Here is a 17200-nt window from a genome sequence, read left to right on the forward strand (position 1 = left end):
GCTAACATTTGTTTTTATACATTAAGTAAAAATTCATTGTCAAAGTGAGCATTCAAAAAGTCAAATTGTTGCATTTATATTAGGAGAGAGGGAGTATCGCTTATCAAATGATTAATCAACATTAATTAGCTATCGAAATCAATCAGTGCAAACAAATAGGAGACAACGAAATTGCCTTATTACTTTATTAATATAAATTTACACAAATCATATACATTGAATAACATAAAATTTCATCATTAAGTTCTTCTCCCTTCTTTGTTGTGCGCATGTTGTTACTACTCCCATAATCCCAAATTAGTTCGAACACTTTTTTCATCCGTCCCAAAATAATTTGAAAACACTTTCATTTTAGGAACGGTAACCACTTTTATTTTAATACTTATCTCCTAACTCATTGGCCCACCACACTCTTATTCAATTAAAAATACCCAATCCTCTCATAATCTCATTCTTTAAAAAGAACTTCCAACAATTCCTGTTACATATAACTTTTTAATGATATGATTGATAACCCTTCAACAACTTATGTTCCAAGACTATGTGCCAAGATAAGTGTTTGAACTAATTTGAGAAAGAGGAAGTATATGTTTTTTGCTCTTTATTTTTGCAAATTTGGGAAAGAAAGTATAAGGAGATAACGACCCAATTCCTTTATCAATGTAAAAGAACGTAACTCTTTATTTCATTTCACGTAACCATGTCGAAACACGACAATTCCACCATGACTACAAGACCATGGAGACTTGACTTCACACTCCATCTTTGACAAAAAACAAGGAAAGTTTTCATAAAATTGTCAAGCCTAACACTTGGACACATACCATGTTTAACAACATGAGTAGTTAAGTCCAAGTAACATAGTTGAAAAGGCGATGAAGTCACTGCTGTTAAGAAGTAGAAGCTTTAACCAAAAACTTCTATCAGTTGCTAAAACTTGTCCAACAATGACTCAAATAGCTCTATGGATGCAACCCATATTCCACTTATAAAAGTAAACTACTTACAAAAAGCTAACTCAAGAACATAAAACAAAATTAGGGCTCTGGATAGCAAAATGTTTCCCTATCTAGAACACCCAAACAGGCCACTAATTGCTACTACTTTGCAAGAGCTAACTATGGATCGGAATGGAGAACATCCTAGTTGTACTAGCACTCATCAATCATCATTACGTATCAGTAAGTCAATCACAATAATAAACTTACAGAGATTCCAGGTTCGATAGAGGTTCAACAAATAATATATTAAGGCGTTTGAAAAAGGTTGTCATTTTTTCCTACAATAGTAATCATTTATGATTGAATATCCTAAGAGACGCCTACTTGAATTGAGTGATGAGCAGTGTGCAAAAATGACTGTAACCAGAATAAAGAGTCCTTTAGCAAAAACATTTCATATTCTAAAATAAGAGTGATTGGAACAATGTGATAGTGAAATCTGGATGGAAGAGTATTACTCAAAAGATGTTATCATTATCATCGAAGAGTTTGAGAGTTTTGTCATGAACTCGTGATACAATCTTCATCGATAAAGAAGTTATGTTGCCTAGTAATCAGTTATTCAGTTATACAAAGAATACTTATGGCATCCAAGGTTCTGATTCAAATCATTGAAACTCTAATGTAACTATCGAGGTAATCTAAGCACTATGTAGCACACTATTTCTCTTGAAACACATATCGTATCCTTTTAAGTTTCGAGTATCTAGGTGCCGAATCAAATCAATTGTTCCCACATAGCCATATTTGTGCCATTAACTCCAAAATACTTTCACTTTTACTAGTCTTCTTCAGCAAACTAGCAACCAAAAGCTGAAATCAGAAAAAGATTCTACCAGACAAGTGATGTTCAATTTATAAATGAAACCCAGAATTGATTGATTCATGAAACTCAATCATCCAAATTTATGTCTTTAAACTTGATTCTTAAACCCCACAAAACTGCATGATACTAAAGCAATCAAAAACTAGTATATATTGTAGTACATAAGATAATGAAAAGAGTAGAGATAAAATATACTCACCATTCCAGGAAATTGGTGTGTCCTCTCAACAAAATTGTCATGGGTGTTTGATTCTTCATCTGCTCAAGCACAAAAGTCAGTTAATTTGTAAGCATTAAAATGGTGCATAAATTATAAAATTGCAGAGTGGAAGAGAAAGAAATACCGGAAGAATTGTCACCGAAGAGGGAAGAAGGGGAGAAGAGTGCAGTGTCCATTATTTACAACACCGATCGGAAAACTGTGCAAACTGATGAACTAATTGGAGGAACTGAACACTTAGGTTCTTTATTCGAAACAACCTTCTAAAGCATAGTGACATCTCGTGAGAAACGACCTTATATTTTTTTGGATTTTTTGGTTAAAACACCCTTACGTTTGGTGATTTTTAAAACAATCCCCCTTTTGTTTTTTTTTTTAAAATGAACCACCAAACGTTTTATAAAAATTTTGGTTGCACCCCCAAAACCGAACTTCCGTCAAATTAAGACGTTTGTGGGGCCCTTTTTCCATTTTCCCTCCTAAATGTTTCGTGCAATGACATTTCTATCCTTGGGTAATAAAACCCTTCAACTAACCTTTTCATCTCTCTCATTCAATTCCTTCGTTCCTCTGATTTCATCTCTCTCCCTTGGTTCAGTCAAATATTCATCTTCTCTCTCTTGTCATCATCTAATCCTTTTCATCTTCTCTTTCAGTCTCTTTCATCTACCACACACTCTCTCTCTGTCAGCATGGAGACTGGTACAATGACAGAAAAGGGGAAACTTTTACTGACGGTAAAACAAGAGCATGGTGCCCAAAATAGGTAATTCACTGCGCTTTGGGTGAAATTACCTTTATTTTCAAGCAAAAAGATTTTTTAATTGCTGGTTTTTTGGATTACTGTAATGGTGCTTAGAAGCCCTAATTTTTTTATTGCTTGTTTATGCTAAAAAATGGTTCTTTGAAATTTGCTTGTTATTGTAACTCAAGTGTAATTTGTACTGTCATTTGGTTAAAAATTAACAATTGTGTCATTATTGAACTCACTTGACTTAAGTACTTGAACCCCCATTTTGTAATTGCTGATTTGTTGTTGCTCAAATATTCTAGGTGTAATCCTACTCATCTGTTGCTGGTTGTGCATTTGGGTGGTAAATTTAGACTGGTTGCTGGTAAATCTGTTTATGTGGGGGGTCAAATTTGTATGAGGGAAGGTGTGAGCTCTAGAGAGTTGAACATGGCAACAATAAGAGGTTATGTCATGCAATCACAGAAAAAACTGAATTTAACAAGTGGTGAAAATTTTAGTTTGTGGTATAAGAATCCTAGAATGGAAATGACAAATGGCAGGAAAAAAATTGAGAGTGAAAGTGATTTTGAAGAGTTTTACCAAAGTAGGGACATTCATGAAAAACTAGTGTTGTATGTGATTGATGAACCTAAACCTCAAATAGTTGTGCCATCATTTAGGACCAAGTTTGTGTCTTTCTCACCACCAAACCCATGTCTTATACAGCCCAAATGTTCCTGAAGTCCTGCTCACAGCCCATACCCACACATCAATTGTTGCCTGGTAGCTCATCACAACCCATCCCCAAACCCAGATTCATGCCTGGTAGCTCATCACAACCCTTGCCAAACCCCAAACCCATCCTTCCAATTAGGAGAAGCCCACGTTTAAATGATCCAGAAGTTTTGTTCTTAGGGACCTCTCAGTCACTACCTCCCTCATCAAACACTATCCCTAATACTAAACCTTCCACTGTGATATCTCCACAAAAAACACCTATAAAAACATCACCAGTTCAGAAGAGATCCACACCTAGGGTGAAACAGGAAGCTAGGAAGAAGAAAAGAAAAGATAAAGGGGGAAAAGGGAAAGGGAAGGTAAGTGAAGAAAAAGAAGGGAAAAGGAAAGAGAAAGAGAAGGAAGGTATCAAGGGAGGGAAGAAGAGGAAGAAGGCAATCAAGAGGCTGTTTCATGATGAAGAAGATTGGAGTGGGGATGGTGAAAATAGCTCTGGATCTGAGCTGAGTGATACAGATAAGTACTTTGATGAAGGTGAGGAAGATAGGAGTGAAAATGTTGTGAATGAGATATTTTCCAGCTCTGCAGTAAATGGGGAGGAGTTGTTGAGGCAAGCTGAAGGTTTGTTTAAACAGCAAGGAGAGGGTAAGAAGAAGGGAAGCTGGGCAGAAGAGCAGTATGTGTTTGATACTATTGAGGAGGTTGAGTATGACTCAGATGAACTAAGGAGCTTGGATGGATCAGATGAAGAGGTTGACACCTACCCAACCTTCAACATTGAGAAAGATTTAAAAGGGCAGGTAAATCTGACCTATGGCTTGAAGTTTAATAGCATATATGATTTGAGAAAGGCATTGCAACATCATAGCATTCAGAATAGGTATGACTACTACTTTATGCATAATGAGAGTGGTAGATTAACTGTGCAGTGTAGATATAAGTGCAACTGTCCTTGGAATACAAAGAAAGGAAAGTTTAGAAAGTGTAGTTGTACTAAGGAGGAACTTAAGTGTAGATTCAAGGTTCATGCTGTGCAACTCAAAATGTCACAGACTTTTCAGATTAGGACAATTAGGTTAGAGCATGAATGTGGGTTTTACCATTCAACTAGTAAGGTGACCTCTGCATATTTAGCTGAAAAGTACCTAGATGAGTGGAAATCAGACCCTGATTGGAAGTTAACCAAGTTCATTGACAGAGTTTACAGAGACTTAGGAATCAGAATTAAATACTATAAAGCATGGTTTGCTAGGGCTAGGGCAAAGAATATTCTGTATGGGGATGCTACAGAACAGTATGCAAAAGTGTATGAGTATGCCTTTGCACTGCTCAAGTACAACCCTGGTTCCTCAGCCCTTGTTTCTGTTGAAAATTCTCAAAGTCCACCAATCCATTTCCAAAGGTTTTATGTATGTCTTGATGCTTGCAAACTGGGTTATAAGCAAGGGTGCAGACCCCTCATAGGAGTTGATGGGTGTCACCTTAAAGGGGCTTACCCAGGAATGATTTTGATGGCTGTTAGTAAGGATGGAAACAATAATATCTACCCCATAGCATGGGCTGTAGTTGATGTTGAGAATACAAACAGCTGGATTTGGTTTTTGGAGCAGCTAATGCATGATGTAGGTCATGTCAGAGGTGAAGGTCTTACCTTGATGTCAGACAGGCAGAAGGTGATGGCATTTATCTTATACTTCAATCTTTGTTTTCATTCTGTTATGTGATGTTGTGCTAATAAATTTTGGTTGTTTCTGTTGATAAGCAGGGGCTATTGGAAGCCATAGCCTTGGTAGCTAGTAAGGCTGATGTGAGATTCTGTGTTAGACACATTTGGGCTAACTTTAAGCTCAAATTTGCTAGCACAGTGTTCAAGGAACACTTTTGGAAAGCAGCCAAAGCAACAACAAAGGTACAACTTTAATTAAGCCCTTTCTTCCTTGCTAATAGTTGTACTAAGTTTATTTCCCACTTATTTTGTGCATAATACTACTTTGACAGAGTGAATTCACCAAAGAGCTAGAAAATATTAAATTCTTGGATGAAGATGCATACAACTACCTTCATGCAATCCCATCCAACCACTGGTCTAGGCACTCTTTTACCACAACAGCAAAATCAAACATGTTAACTAACAACATGTGTGAAACTATGAATGCTGTGATAAAAGAGGCTAGGGATAAACCAGTACTTACTTGTTTGGAGTGGATTAGGAGGTACATTATGAAGAGGCATGCTGATAAATGGGAGGGGACTGAGAGTTACACTGGCAGATTTATGCCATATGTAGGGAAGGTTTTGAATTGGATCAAGGAAGGGGCAAAACATTGTATGCCAGTGCATTCTAGGTTAGATCATTGGGAGGTTGACACTGTTGATGATAGGTTCATAGTCAGCTTAGGGGATAGATATTGTAGCTGCAATCATTGGATGTTGACTGGGATCCCATGTGCTCATGCTTGGGCATGTATAGTGGCAAAGAAAGAGAGTCCAGAAGATTATGTGGATGAGTGTTACTCTAGGGAAAAGTACATTAAGGCATATGAAGCACACATCAAACCTATGCCTGGTGCTAAACACTGGGATCCTTGCAATTATCCAGAGCCTCTACCTCCTATCATAAGAAGAATGCCTGGTAGGCCAAGCTTGAAGAAAAGGAAGAAGGAGGCAGATGAGGAGGAGGGGGGAAGGAAGAAACAAAAACAAAGGTGCTCCAACTGTGGGATATCTGGTCACAACAAAAAGAAGTGCAAAAATCCTACTGTCACTAAACCTCCACCCAAAAAAGGAGGCAGACCCCAATCAAATGACCCTTGGGTGGTGGCAACCAGAAAGAAAAGAGAAGCTAGGGCACATCAGGTATAACTTCAAGTTCATTACTTGTAAACTTGTAATTATTTACTTGCTTATAGTACAAATACAAAACTAATCTCCATTTTTTGTTTGTTGCACAGATGAATTATGTTGCTCCTTCTGTGAATGAGGCTGAATCTGTGTCACAAAACCACTCCTGTCCTCCTCCACTATCAAGTCAAGCATCAAGCAGTCAAGGTACAACCACCAAGCAGCCAAGCAAGGGCCCTGCAATATCTCTGTCTCAGTCCTCTAAGGCAGCACCAAGACCCAAGTTGCCAACTAAGTCACTGAAGAAGACAGCTTAAAATTGTGGACAATTAATCTTGTAATAGTGTTTTAGACTAGTGAGAAACATTAAGTTCATGTTATGTAACTCATTTATCCTTTATGTTAGTTGTGTACTATGACAGTTAATTAGTTATGTGTGCAATGAAATGAAGACTTTTAAATTCACCAAATAGCATCATCTTCATTAATAGAGTTAGTCAAGATACAGCCTACTAATATATTGCACTACTAAACTACAAAAACAACTAAAACTAACCACTAACCAATACAACCTTCCACTAATTCTACATTACATTAACAATAAGGAATAAAATTAAAAAACTTGCAACTACCCCAACAAACAATCCAGTGATAAATCCACAATTTTTTGGTGCATTTTGCCTTTTTGATGCTCCTGATTTTTTGTTCAACAGCACCAAATTTTCCACCTTTGGCTTAGTGTCTTGAATCCTTGTAATTTCACTCTTTAAAAACGTTACTTCATGTGTCAACAACCTCTTCTCCAGCACCAGTTCATTAATGACCACCTTCTGCCACTCCTCCTGGTTCTTCTCAACCCATCTAAAGAATCCACACCCTTCTCTTCTAGTATGAACATCTGAGAATTTGCAGGCATAGAAACTCCTCCCAGGATTGTCATGCGTCCATGACCTCAAAATCTTAGCAGGAATTCGACAATTGCATTTGGTTGCCATAACCCTAATTCAACAATTAACCCAAATTAATTGTAGCAAATAAACCCTAGAATCGCAAAATTACCCAAAATTTAATGCATAGAAATGAATGTAACACTTACTTGATTTGAAGGATGTCAGGAATTGTCAATTGAGAGTGGAATTGCAATTTTCCGTTCGAAAATTCGGATTACCAGCTTCAATTTGGGTGTATCGCAAATTGACCGTTGTGAGAGAGGGAGCATGCTGATTTGGGATGAAGTGGTTGTTATATAATAGCAGAGGTGGGCCCCACAAACGGCTTAATTTGACGGAAGTTAGGTTTTGGGGGTGCAACCAAAATTTTTATAAAACGTTTGGTGGTTCATTTTAAAAAAAAAAACAAAAGGGGGATTGTTTTAAAAATCACCAAACGTAAGGGTGTTTTAACCAAAAAATCCTATTTTTTTTGTGCGAAACCATCTTTAAACTTTATTTTCTTGTCTAATCAAATTTCTAAATATTTTTCGACATGCACCGGATTATTTTAATATTGACTTTTATTAAAGAATCATTCTCCTCACTTTTCCTCTAATTTCTATCTTTTACCTCATCCTCTTTCAAACCTAAATAAATTACTATTCTAAGTAACATTTAACCTCCCGTCCCCCTTCAATAATTCATTTCTCTCTTTTCTGTAACTGTTTATTTCTCTCTTGTTTTCGTAAATTTTGGTTCCTTTTTCTTTTTTTCTCTTTGATCTAATGCTAATAACGGCTAAAAGTAAGACAAAAAAAACGTCTTTAAGAAGGACAAGGAAGGAAATCATTAAGTTAACATTCAAACCCTAAACTTACCAATTGAAGATTCTTATTAAGGCGATTTTTCTGGGAGAAAATAGATTTGGAGTGGGATAATGTGATTAAGTGTGAAAGAGGCGGAAAAAAGACTATATATGGGGAAATATGGAGGAAAATAAAACTCCAATACAAATAAAAGAGGGGGAGAAAATTTTAATGCAAGAAAAAATCAGGTCAATGCCGAAAAATGGTTGAGAGCTTTGATATTTTTTTTGACAAGAAAATAAAATCTAAAGGTTGTTTCTAAAAAAAAAAAATTATAAGATTGTTTCTAACAAAAAAGTCTTCCTGTTTTCAACAAGAATTTATTGACGCGAGTGATGTCTGATCCCACAGGATGACGGGATCGTCTTTCATTTATTGGAATAACTTGTCCTAAAAGAGGCATTTCAGTAAAATGACATTAATGTGAAAAAAAGGATCACAATCTAAAAATGACCTTTATAAGGTAAAAAGCGACCCCCTCTAACTTGAAACGTTGCTCAAAAAGTGATGTAGTGTTACAATAACTTCATTGTTCAGCGATCTTACAAACAACTTAAACTGTTGATTTGGAGAGGCTGGATCAAGTCACCATGTTGCGTAACACTACACAACATTAATACAAAAAACTCAAGACTTGGGACAGATAACACAGAATGAATGAATAAAATGATAAAATCATAAAACAAATGAATTTAAAACGCAAGTACTTGATCATACACTCTGCCACCAGATATATTACAACAGCATGATGCTCGTACCTCCAACCCCACCCTGCCCCGCCCCTGCGGCCCTGCCCCAAAAATCTCTCTACAAGTACTAGACTTGGTTTTTACACAAATCAAACAAGAAAAAATACATACAATGAGAATAATAAGTAAAAATTGTTAGCCGTAATGCAGCATCACTCTCATCAACTTGCTCAAACCACAACAGATACCCGAGTCTTGTGCCAAAACACTTCATCACACAACCGAAGTATGTCGTATGCAATTTCAAGACCTTTAAAGTGCCAAGTTTTACATTCCAAATACACGATCAAGAAGAAAGTTGTAGCCTGCCAGAAGGCTTCCTTCTCCGCCAACCCTAAAGCATCACATATAGCGTCAGCTAAATCCCCGCAAGAAAAGAGAGTTAAGAATACCCCACCCCCCTCCTCTATACATAAGCTCTTTAGCCTTTTTCCTTAACAAAAGAAAACCAGATGAAATTCATGAACTTACAAAAGCCGCATAGTAGAGGAATGTCAGTATAGCTAACGCAACAAAACCAATTTGAAACACATTATACCTGTGAAAAAAAGAGTAAGCATCTGCAAATGATGAACATAACTGTATAAGCAAGAGTTAGAGCCTACTGACTTGTATAAATATTTGATGCCACGAAGAGACTGCAACGTGTGACCAAATATTTCGCCAGCAGCAGTTGCTTGGGCATAATATGCAAATGCAGTGGCACAGAATTGGATCACACTGAAACCAGGAAAAGGGACCAAGATCACAAGGTTAAACAGATGCTCATTGATATAAGCTGACAGAAAAAACAAGTAGAAAACCTGATGGAAGGTTAATATATAAAAAAAAAATGAAAAGAAGAGCAAAGAAAGGAAGAGTAGAGTAAAGTTGCACATTTCAGAGCAAATGCCCCTATATTTGGGGGGAAAGGCGTATAAAAAACAGCGCACTTTGCTAGAATTAAAGCATACAGTTGAAGCAACAACCACATCTTTGAGATTAAGCCATGAAGCTTGGCACATATGTTTATCTGAAGACATGCATACATGAAATTATATGGTATGAAAATAGTTAAAGAATTAGGCCAAGGTTCAAACCTTATCGAGCAAAGAAGAATCAAACCAACATTGAACAGGAAGGAATTCATGAGAGTGGCTCCCCACCTGTCACCAAGCCAATTCATGTCAAATACTACGAGATGCTACCACAAATAAACAGACCAAGCACATAAAAGTTCAGTACTTCATTGGATGGATGGTGATGAAAACTAATTTTAAACCGAGCATAGTTGCACCAGCAACAACTGCCACGAGAAGATAGAAGCAGAAGAATGCAAATGCTGCAGTACCAAGCAGCCCTGGAAAGTAACAAAGAAAAGAGTTTATATTAACAGTTAGATAACCAAAATAACAGAAATAGTTATGCTGTCCTAAGGAAACTTACCCCAAACATCATCTAATTTGACAAAGACAAAATTCAAGAAAGGAGAGAGAGGAGGCCTGATTATCAGATATATCAGAATATGTACAATCCAAGCCACTGAAACAATCAACCTGACACAAAAGCCAAAAACTTTGGTTAACGAACTTTGAGCATATCAAGCACATAATGAACATAATCAACCTGACACAAAAGCCAAAAACTTTGATTAACGAACTTTGAGCATGTCAAGCAAATAATGACCAATGCCTTTCATAGAAGAAACCATTTGACTGCAAAAGAAGCAACAACTTGATGTAAAAAGAGATACTGACAACATTATTACAATCAAGAAAGGTGTTTAACAACCATAAACATTGTCCTTCAGTTATAATTATATGGCTAAGCTATCCAATCCTGCACACAATCTGAGATAGAGCAAACACACCATTTGCTGTAAACTAAAATAAAACCCTAAAACTTCACTAGCTATAAAAAGAATATAAGCCCCTCATCCACCCTCTCCCCACCCAAAATAATGGTAGAAAGAAAACCGGAAAGACAGAGAGACAATGAACATAGATGAACCATGATCCACAAAATATGATAGCATACAGCAGCACAAATATTAATCTACTCAAGATGCAACAATTAAAGTCGATAAGATCGATGCCCACCCTAAGATTCCCAATATGAGCTTCCCCAAGTATCCAAGTACAGTTAAAGCCCAAGCAGTCTCAGCCTGAATCAAACAGAAGGATGTATTAGCAAAACGTAAGAGAAAAGGAAAGAGTACTATAGTCAATTATATGGACATAAATAGCGCAGAGCCACAATCCCCACCTTGTCCCCTTGAGGATACATCTCTTCCAAAGCCTTCACATCTTCTTCCAATAAAAGCAACTCCTATAGAACAAAAAATTACAAAAAAATTCAGCTTATGTAATGATAAAAACCTAAACAACATTGGTACTATGAATGGCAACATAAACCTCTTGACAGAATAATGGCCAACCCACCTAATTCCAGGCTTCTAAATTTTTGGGAGAGAGGCAGAACTTCAATTTCCTTTTTGTTTTAAACTACATCTTAATATTCAAAGCCTTAACTCATAAAAGCAAGCAGATTTCTTTGTCTCACATTTGCAATGCAAAACGGAGACAGCACCGTTATCATAAGAAGTTTCAGTGCCCAATCTGAGGGAAACTGAATATGATGGCAAGTCAAAAATGTAATTCTGAACTAGTAAGTGATCAAACTACGATGCTGTAGATACTACAAGCCTTAGCAAGGTTCAAAGAATTTGAGATAAAACCTCACTTCCTTCATGCCTCAAAAACCACTGAGGTCCCTCACACTCTCCTCAAGCAATTCCTAAAAAGGAGGAACTAGCATCCAGTAGACATGCAAGCATTTTGAAAAACACCATAAAAATCACCAAAAAGACTGATGGAGCTCCCCCCCCCCCCAAAAAAAAAAAAAAAGCCTTACCTTTTCAACTGCTTTCACATTTTTACGCCATTTTCTTCCCTTGCTGCCACTTCTTTCCTCCTGATGAAGTTCATCAGCAGTTTTCTTCAAATCTCTTGCCTTTTTACCCAGCTCGGTAGCTTCCTAAATGATAGCAGTAGGACATTAGCAAAGCATACATATCTGCACAATTGCACTGGAATATACTGAAATTTTTTTATTACAGTAGCAAATGATACTCAGCTTGTTCTAAATGTTAGACAGTCAACGAAGATACCTTAATATACTGTGAGCGAGTAATAACAGCCTTTGGACGCCTGAAGAATGCAAATATGAGCCCCAAAGGTAGACAAGCAATGCCAACGCCACCAAATATCTATGTAAGGAAAAAAAAATTAGTCAGAGACATCCTGAGCAAGATCAGAGAAATTCATCAGATATTCGTTCATAAACTTTTAAATATGTGACACCTCAAGTCAGTAGGACAGAAAAAAATTAAAATTTATCCAAAATCCTCCAACAAATTATCATTCCCCGAGTATTCGCAAGATAGAAATTCCCCCAACAAAATGAATATAGTTGAAAATTCCTTATTCAATGTTCTTAGCAAATGACAAAAGACGGTGGACACCATGAAGAAACACTATTATGTCATGGCAGTTGAAAAGAATGATGATACCATAAAAAGGAAAGATCCTGCAATTGTTGCAAGAGCAACAGCGTATTCTGGGAACGTAGTGCGCATACTCCATGTAGTCTCTGATGAAGGGCTTGCTGAATATGCAGAGCACTAAACAGAAGAACAAGTAAAAATTAGGAGAAAAAAATGTGGAAAAAGTAAGTGGAATTGCATTACTCCCCCTATTTAAATATAAGGCGCCCAAGATTTTCAAGTTGAACTTTGACAAAATATATATTGAATAAAGTTACAAAAAAAAACACATAATGAAGTAGTTTTTGATACGAATGTATAATATATTTTGATGTTATTTTTGCCAAAGCTAATATCTTGAAACAAAAATGAGCTGAAAAGTAACAAGAGTTGCAGATAGGTGATCTTCGAATTCTTATGTTCCTAACCTGCCGTGAATTCCCAAGACATGGACTGCCGCTAGAGAGGCTCCACGAAGAAGGAAATGAAGTTGTGGCAGATGAAAGATGCCGGACAGTAAATTCCACCTTACCAATTACCCCTGAGACAAGGACCAAAATCAGGTGCGGATTATCAGATATAGATATCCAGTTCACTAAAAGAAAACTAGTAATCTTTGCAGCTATGAATAAAGCAAACGTATCACATCATTCAGATTCTATTTCAAAAATCCAATTTAAATCATCTAAGTAATATTTTAGAATCTTTCAAAGAAAACGACTACAAGAGGATCCCACTCCACATGATGCTTGAGTTTAACTTTACATATGTGAGTACCCACTCATATGGTTTGGTCTTGGCTAACACATGGTTCAAGAAACGAGATACTGATAACTTTTCCAAAGTGGAGCAAATGCAACATTAACATAACTGCATTAGCTGTAAGGTTATCCCAAGAGAGATTATACTTAACGTAGACTTTCAGTGCTAGATATTCTTAAAAAGACAAGGTTAAGTTAGCAATAAATGTTTACATTAGCCAAGAAGATGTGGCGTTTAAAATACGGTATGGTTCAAACATAACTCTTTGGTACCAATTTTTAAAGAAAAAAGGAAATTCCCAATACTTCTCAAATTATAAGAGACTGAAGCTAATGACTGAATGACTCATACCATGAAGTTGTGGAAGAGAGAGAGAGAGAGAGAGAGTATAGATAGAAGAATGAAGATAGAAGGTGTAACGAACAATACAATTTTTTTACATTTGGGCCTTTGGGGTAGTGTATAGCACTTGAGAAAAGAGAATGGAGACAAAGAATCTATGTGGGCGACCACCACAAATAAAATCTTAAGTTCAGTTTGGGTCTTACTAGCTGAATTCAAGTTTTGGCATTGTTGTTTACCGTTTTTGAGTTTCACATGGTTTAAATTTAAAATCTAACTTTACATAACATAAACGAACTCTTTTAGCCTTTTCAGTTATTTTCCACAAAAGCCTCCAACGAAGTGCACTTCCAAAGTTCCAATGCCAAAAATGCATAACACTACCAAGTCCCATCACAGATTCATCATACCCCTTATAGAAGACCCAAAAAGACTGACAGGCGTGTTTATTACAGTAAGACAAATAATTGTCGTGCCACAAAGTCGATGAAGATAGCAGACTTGAAGATACATGCTTACTGATTCAAACAGGAATGCAGTTGTATATGAGGTCGCAAAAAAATTCGTTTGTAACATAGTGCCTCAGGCGACAAGCTTAGAATTGCATCCAAATTGTTGGGCGTAGCGTCATATGAAAAGGCACACAACTGAGGATACTTCTTGCCTAGGAACTAGGCACGCCACTTGGGGCGCTTTTAGAGTCAAGCATGAGACAGATGAGAGCATTGCAGCCTCCACTGTACGTCGTCTGTTAAGAGTTTCCAAAAGGTCCGCTAGAGATGTTGATGCAGGTTTGAGGAAGTAACAATTAAATTTACAGTAATCCCAAGTCACTACCAGCCTCAAACATGTGACACGCTATCATTTCTCAGGGAGTGCTTTCCTATTCGACTATATTACTTATACTCAATATTCCAGCTTTTCATACCCAGTACAGCCATTGAAAAAACTATACGAACAGGAAATCTAAGATAAATCACCAAGTAACACAGCTTCGCAGACATTATAAAGTGACTCAATAAATTCAAAAACACTATACTGACAAGTGTATAGCATGAAAGCTTTTAGCACCAATACTAAGTATACTAGCAGTTCTACTCAATAAAATCACAAACCACGATATAGCAGCAAGAAACTCTTCCAAAAGAAACAATTGTCACACCATCAACACACTCCAAGGCAGGGTTAGTGAGGGGGGAAATATGGGAAGCCTCACTCCTAAATTGCAGTTATTGCACCAAGGCTATATCAGTTATTCTATCATAAGCAAAACATGAAAGTTCATCTGTTCAATGGGTGAAAACTTCACCTAAAAAGCCATACTTCAAACGAGAGGAATCAATTCCCACAACATATTAATCATGAAAACTAATATAGGAGGTTACTAAACTATCAGTATTAGGAAAGAAACTGGAGTTTATGTTCCCCTACTCCCACCTAGAGTCTGTCACTAACTAAATCAGACTTCCCAAGTGTGTGAGACTACCATACAGTGTCAAAGTTTCTCTACTTTTACCAAGGCTTTCTACTAATATTCTATGATCACACCTAAATCTAACACCGGTACCGCAACATAGATGAAAGATCAGAGCAACAATAGTCAGAGTAATGAACTATTCCTCCACCAAGTCCTAACAGCCACCTCCTCCCATCAATCAAATTCATCCCTATGTCCCCCATTACTTCATTCATCCCATTCAAACACGGCTCGTCGATAATGATTCTCTTACATCACATTCAAAAATGCACAATTAAACACTAATCAAAACCACAGTAAAGATCAATAACTCACCATATAAAATTCCCAGCACAAGCCCACAAATCACTGCAGTTACCGACACCCACAACACCGCGCTTTTGACCCGCTTTCCAACACTCCTACACCACACAAAAAACACACATTATAACTCAGAAAACACCTGTAAAAAAAACCAAAAAACATATCCAACAAAAACAACAGAGAAATGTACCATACTTGTCCTGGTCTCCTTCATAGAAAAACATAGCAAAAGGAATAACTAAAAACACAAGAATTGCGTCGATAATGTAAATAGCAAGCCAAAGCTGCTTCATCGGTAACGTCAATTGACAAGCGCCGTTATAAAGAGCGTGACGACACGCATGACGATTAGCGACGTCAGCAGGAAGCATAAGAATGGAGATAACAGCAACGGAAAGACCCAAAACGACGACGAATTTGGGGAAATATGCTTGATTGACGTCATCAGGGTGTTGATAGTTGATTAGAAGGTAAACGTTGAAGACGAAGACTAATACGCATACGATAATGGCGACGATCAGCAATGCTAGGTTAAAATCCCCCATTGCTGAGTTTGGGGAAGAATTTTGGAGAGAAAACTTTCAGAAATTTTGATTGATTTTGATTGATCGATTTTAGGGTTTCGTAGATCTGAAATTTCGTTTTTGTTTGAAGTTTTGAGGAGAGAGAAAATGAAGTTGATGAATGTTAGTAATCGGTAGTAGTGGTAGTGGGGGTGGATTTTGTTGTTGACGATTTTGACATTAATGTTTGGGTTTAATTACAGTGTTTTGATGAGTGTGGAAGGAAAGAAGAGAAGGGTATTTTGGGAAATTTGATATTGAGTTGAGTTTTTTTTGTCATTAGATTTGAAAAACCAATTTTTGTAACAGCCTGTCTGAGACCGAAAAACACTTCATGCACTTGACCTTGTTGTATTTTTTTGTTTTTGTTTGGTTTGTAATATTTGTGTATTTAATATTGTAATTGTTGTAACTTGTAATTTTAATAGCCACGTAGGATGCTTGTTCAAAACGAAACAGTGACTAGATAAATTCTCGTCTTCTTTTTTTTTTCTTTTTTAGATAACATATATTTAAAAAAAAAATTAAGAGAAGTAAGAAAAAAAAATTGAGGATTATCCTAATTTAGGGATTACAAGAATTGTAGTAATGAGGGAAGTTATTACAAGGTTCAATATAAAATGAGCATCAACTAAATAGCAATTTTATAAAGAGCAAAGGAGAGAGAATGTCTTGAATGATGTAAGATATAAGATATTTGTCGGGGTGCTTCCTAAATTCCTTGAATTATCTCATTCAAAATTAATATATTTGATATGTTCCTGTATGGCGAGTAAAATCCCTTTATGTAAGGCAAGGGCTTCTACTTCAAATACTTGGTTTTTTCCTAGCTTGTATGTGCATGCTTTGATTGGGTTGCAGTTGATGACCCCAACAGCAGCAGAGGAAGAGCAATTTGAACCAGTGGAACATAATTCGCTATATAATTCATTCTTTCAGTTCACGGTTCGTCCAGAATGGGCAAAAAATAGGCAAACTCCGACCATAATTCGCGTTTTTCGGATCACAATTCGCGGGAAAATTAGGGAATTATGTTACACTGATCAAAACCATTGAAACTAAGTTTGAGGAAAAGTGATGGGGGAGTGTAGAAGTATTTTAGCGCATTTCCCTTAGTTGTGTACCTCAATATCTTAATTATTTTTAAAATACCCCCCCCCAAAAAAAAAATATCTATATATAATAATTAGTCAGTTAGTTAGTTATCAACGTTTACAGTCCCAGGATCGAATCAAATCAGACAAATTAGACCAGTATCATTCCATTTGGCAATTATGATAGTCTACTCTACTAGTTTTCCTTTATGAACAAAGATGTTAGATAA

General features: G+C 36.6%; 4 protein-coding genes across 6 annotated transcripts in view; 1 reads left to right on the plus strand and 3 right to left on the minus strand.

Moving 5' to 3' along the window:
* The window catches only part of LOC104892485 (protein N-terminal and lysine N-methyltransferase EFM7), a 60274-nt gene extending 57945 nt beyond the window's left edge, over positions 1-2329 (minus strand). For all 3 annotated transcript variants that reach the window (XM_048645055.2, XM_010678433.4, XM_048645056.2), the window contains exons 1-2: positions 2172-2329; positions 2027-2085 (exon numbers count right to left, since the gene is read on the minus strand). In XM_048645055.2, the coding sequence (XP_048501012.1) occupies positions 2027-2085; positions 2172-2223 (111 nt within the window). In that variant the 5' untranslated portion in view covers positions 2224-2329. The remainder of the gene's footprint in view (positions 1-2026; positions 2086-2171) is intronic.
* A 3199-nt stretch (positions 2330-5528) lies between these two features.
* On the plus strand, positions 5529-6764 carry LOC125497627 (uncharacterized). The gene is made up of 2 exons (XM_048645054.2): positions 5529-6374; positions 6470-6764. The coding sequence occupies exons 1-2, from the start codon at positions 5640-5642 to the stop codon at positions 6674-6676; spliced, it is 942 nt and encodes a 313-aa protein (XP_048501011.1). The 5' UTR covers positions 5529-5639; the 3' UTR covers positions 6677-6764.
* Positions 6765-6943: 179 nt separating this feature from the next.
* On the minus strand, positions 6944-7354 carry LOC104907944 (uncharacterized). The gene has a single exon (XM_048645664.1). The coding sequence runs from the start codon at positions 7352-7354 to the stop codon at positions 6944-6946; it is 411 nt and encodes a 136-aa protein (XP_048501621.1).
* A 1457-nt stretch (positions 7355-8811) lies between these two features.
* LOC104892486 (LIMR family protein At5g01460) lies at positions 8812-16035 on the minus strand. The gene is made up of 14 exons (XM_010678434.4): positions 15509-16035; positions 15326-15411; positions 12858-12970; positions 12457-12567; positions 12055-12153; positions 11799-11921; positions 11151-11213; positions 10985-11049; positions 10332-10441; positions 10131-10245; positions 9986-10051; positions 9516-9626; positions 9378-9444; positions 8812-9240 (listed from the first exon to the last, which is right to left on the minus strand). Exons 1-14 carry the CDS (start codon positions 15856-15858, stop codon positions 9193-9195), a joined length of 1527 nt encoding a protein of 508 aa, XP_010676736.1. The 5' UTR covers positions 15859-16035; the 3' UTR covers positions 8812-9192.
* Between the last annotated feature and the right edge of the window lie 1165 nt (positions 16036-17200).

This window comes from Beta vulgaris, chromosome 5, assembly GCF_026745355.1.
Source record: "Beta vulgaris subsp. vulgaris cultivar EL10 chromosome 5, EL10.2, whole genome shotgun sequence".
In the NCBI taxonomy this organism is placed as follows: domain Eukaryota; kingdom Viridiplantae; phylum Streptophyta; class Magnoliopsida; order Caryophyllales; family Amaranthaceae; genus Beta; species Beta vulgaris.

What these genes read in the sequence shown, in the direction of transcription:
- LOC125497627 (XM_048645054.2), top strand. Translation starts at nt 5,640, where the DNA reads ATGTTAACTAACAACATGTGTGAAACTATGAATGCTGTGATAAAAGAG. An exon ending in GAGAAGCTAGGGCACATCAG is followed by an intron (nt 6,375 to 6,469) that starts GTATAACTTCAA and finishes TTTGTTGCACAG; the next exon opens with ATGAATTATGTTGCTCCTTC.
- LOC104907944 (XM_048645664.1), bottom strand. Translation starts at nt 7,354, where the DNA reads ATGGCAACCAAATGCAATTGTCGAATTCCTGCTAAGATTTTGAGGTCA.
- LOC104892486 (XM_010678434.4), bottom strand. Translation starts at nt 15,858, where the DNA reads ATGGGGGATTTTAACCTAGCATTGCTGATCGTCGCCATTATCGTATGC. An exon ending in ATTCTTCTTTGCTCGATAAG is followed by an intron (nt 9,627 to 9,985) that starts GTTTGAACCTTG and finishes TCCTGGTTTCAG; the next exon opens with TGTGATCCAATTCTGTGCCA. An exon ending in TCCTCTACTATGCGGCTTTT is followed by an intron (nt 9,241 to 9,377) that starts GTAAGTTCATGA and finishes GTGATGCTTTAG; the next exon opens with GGTTGGCGGAGAAGGAAGCC.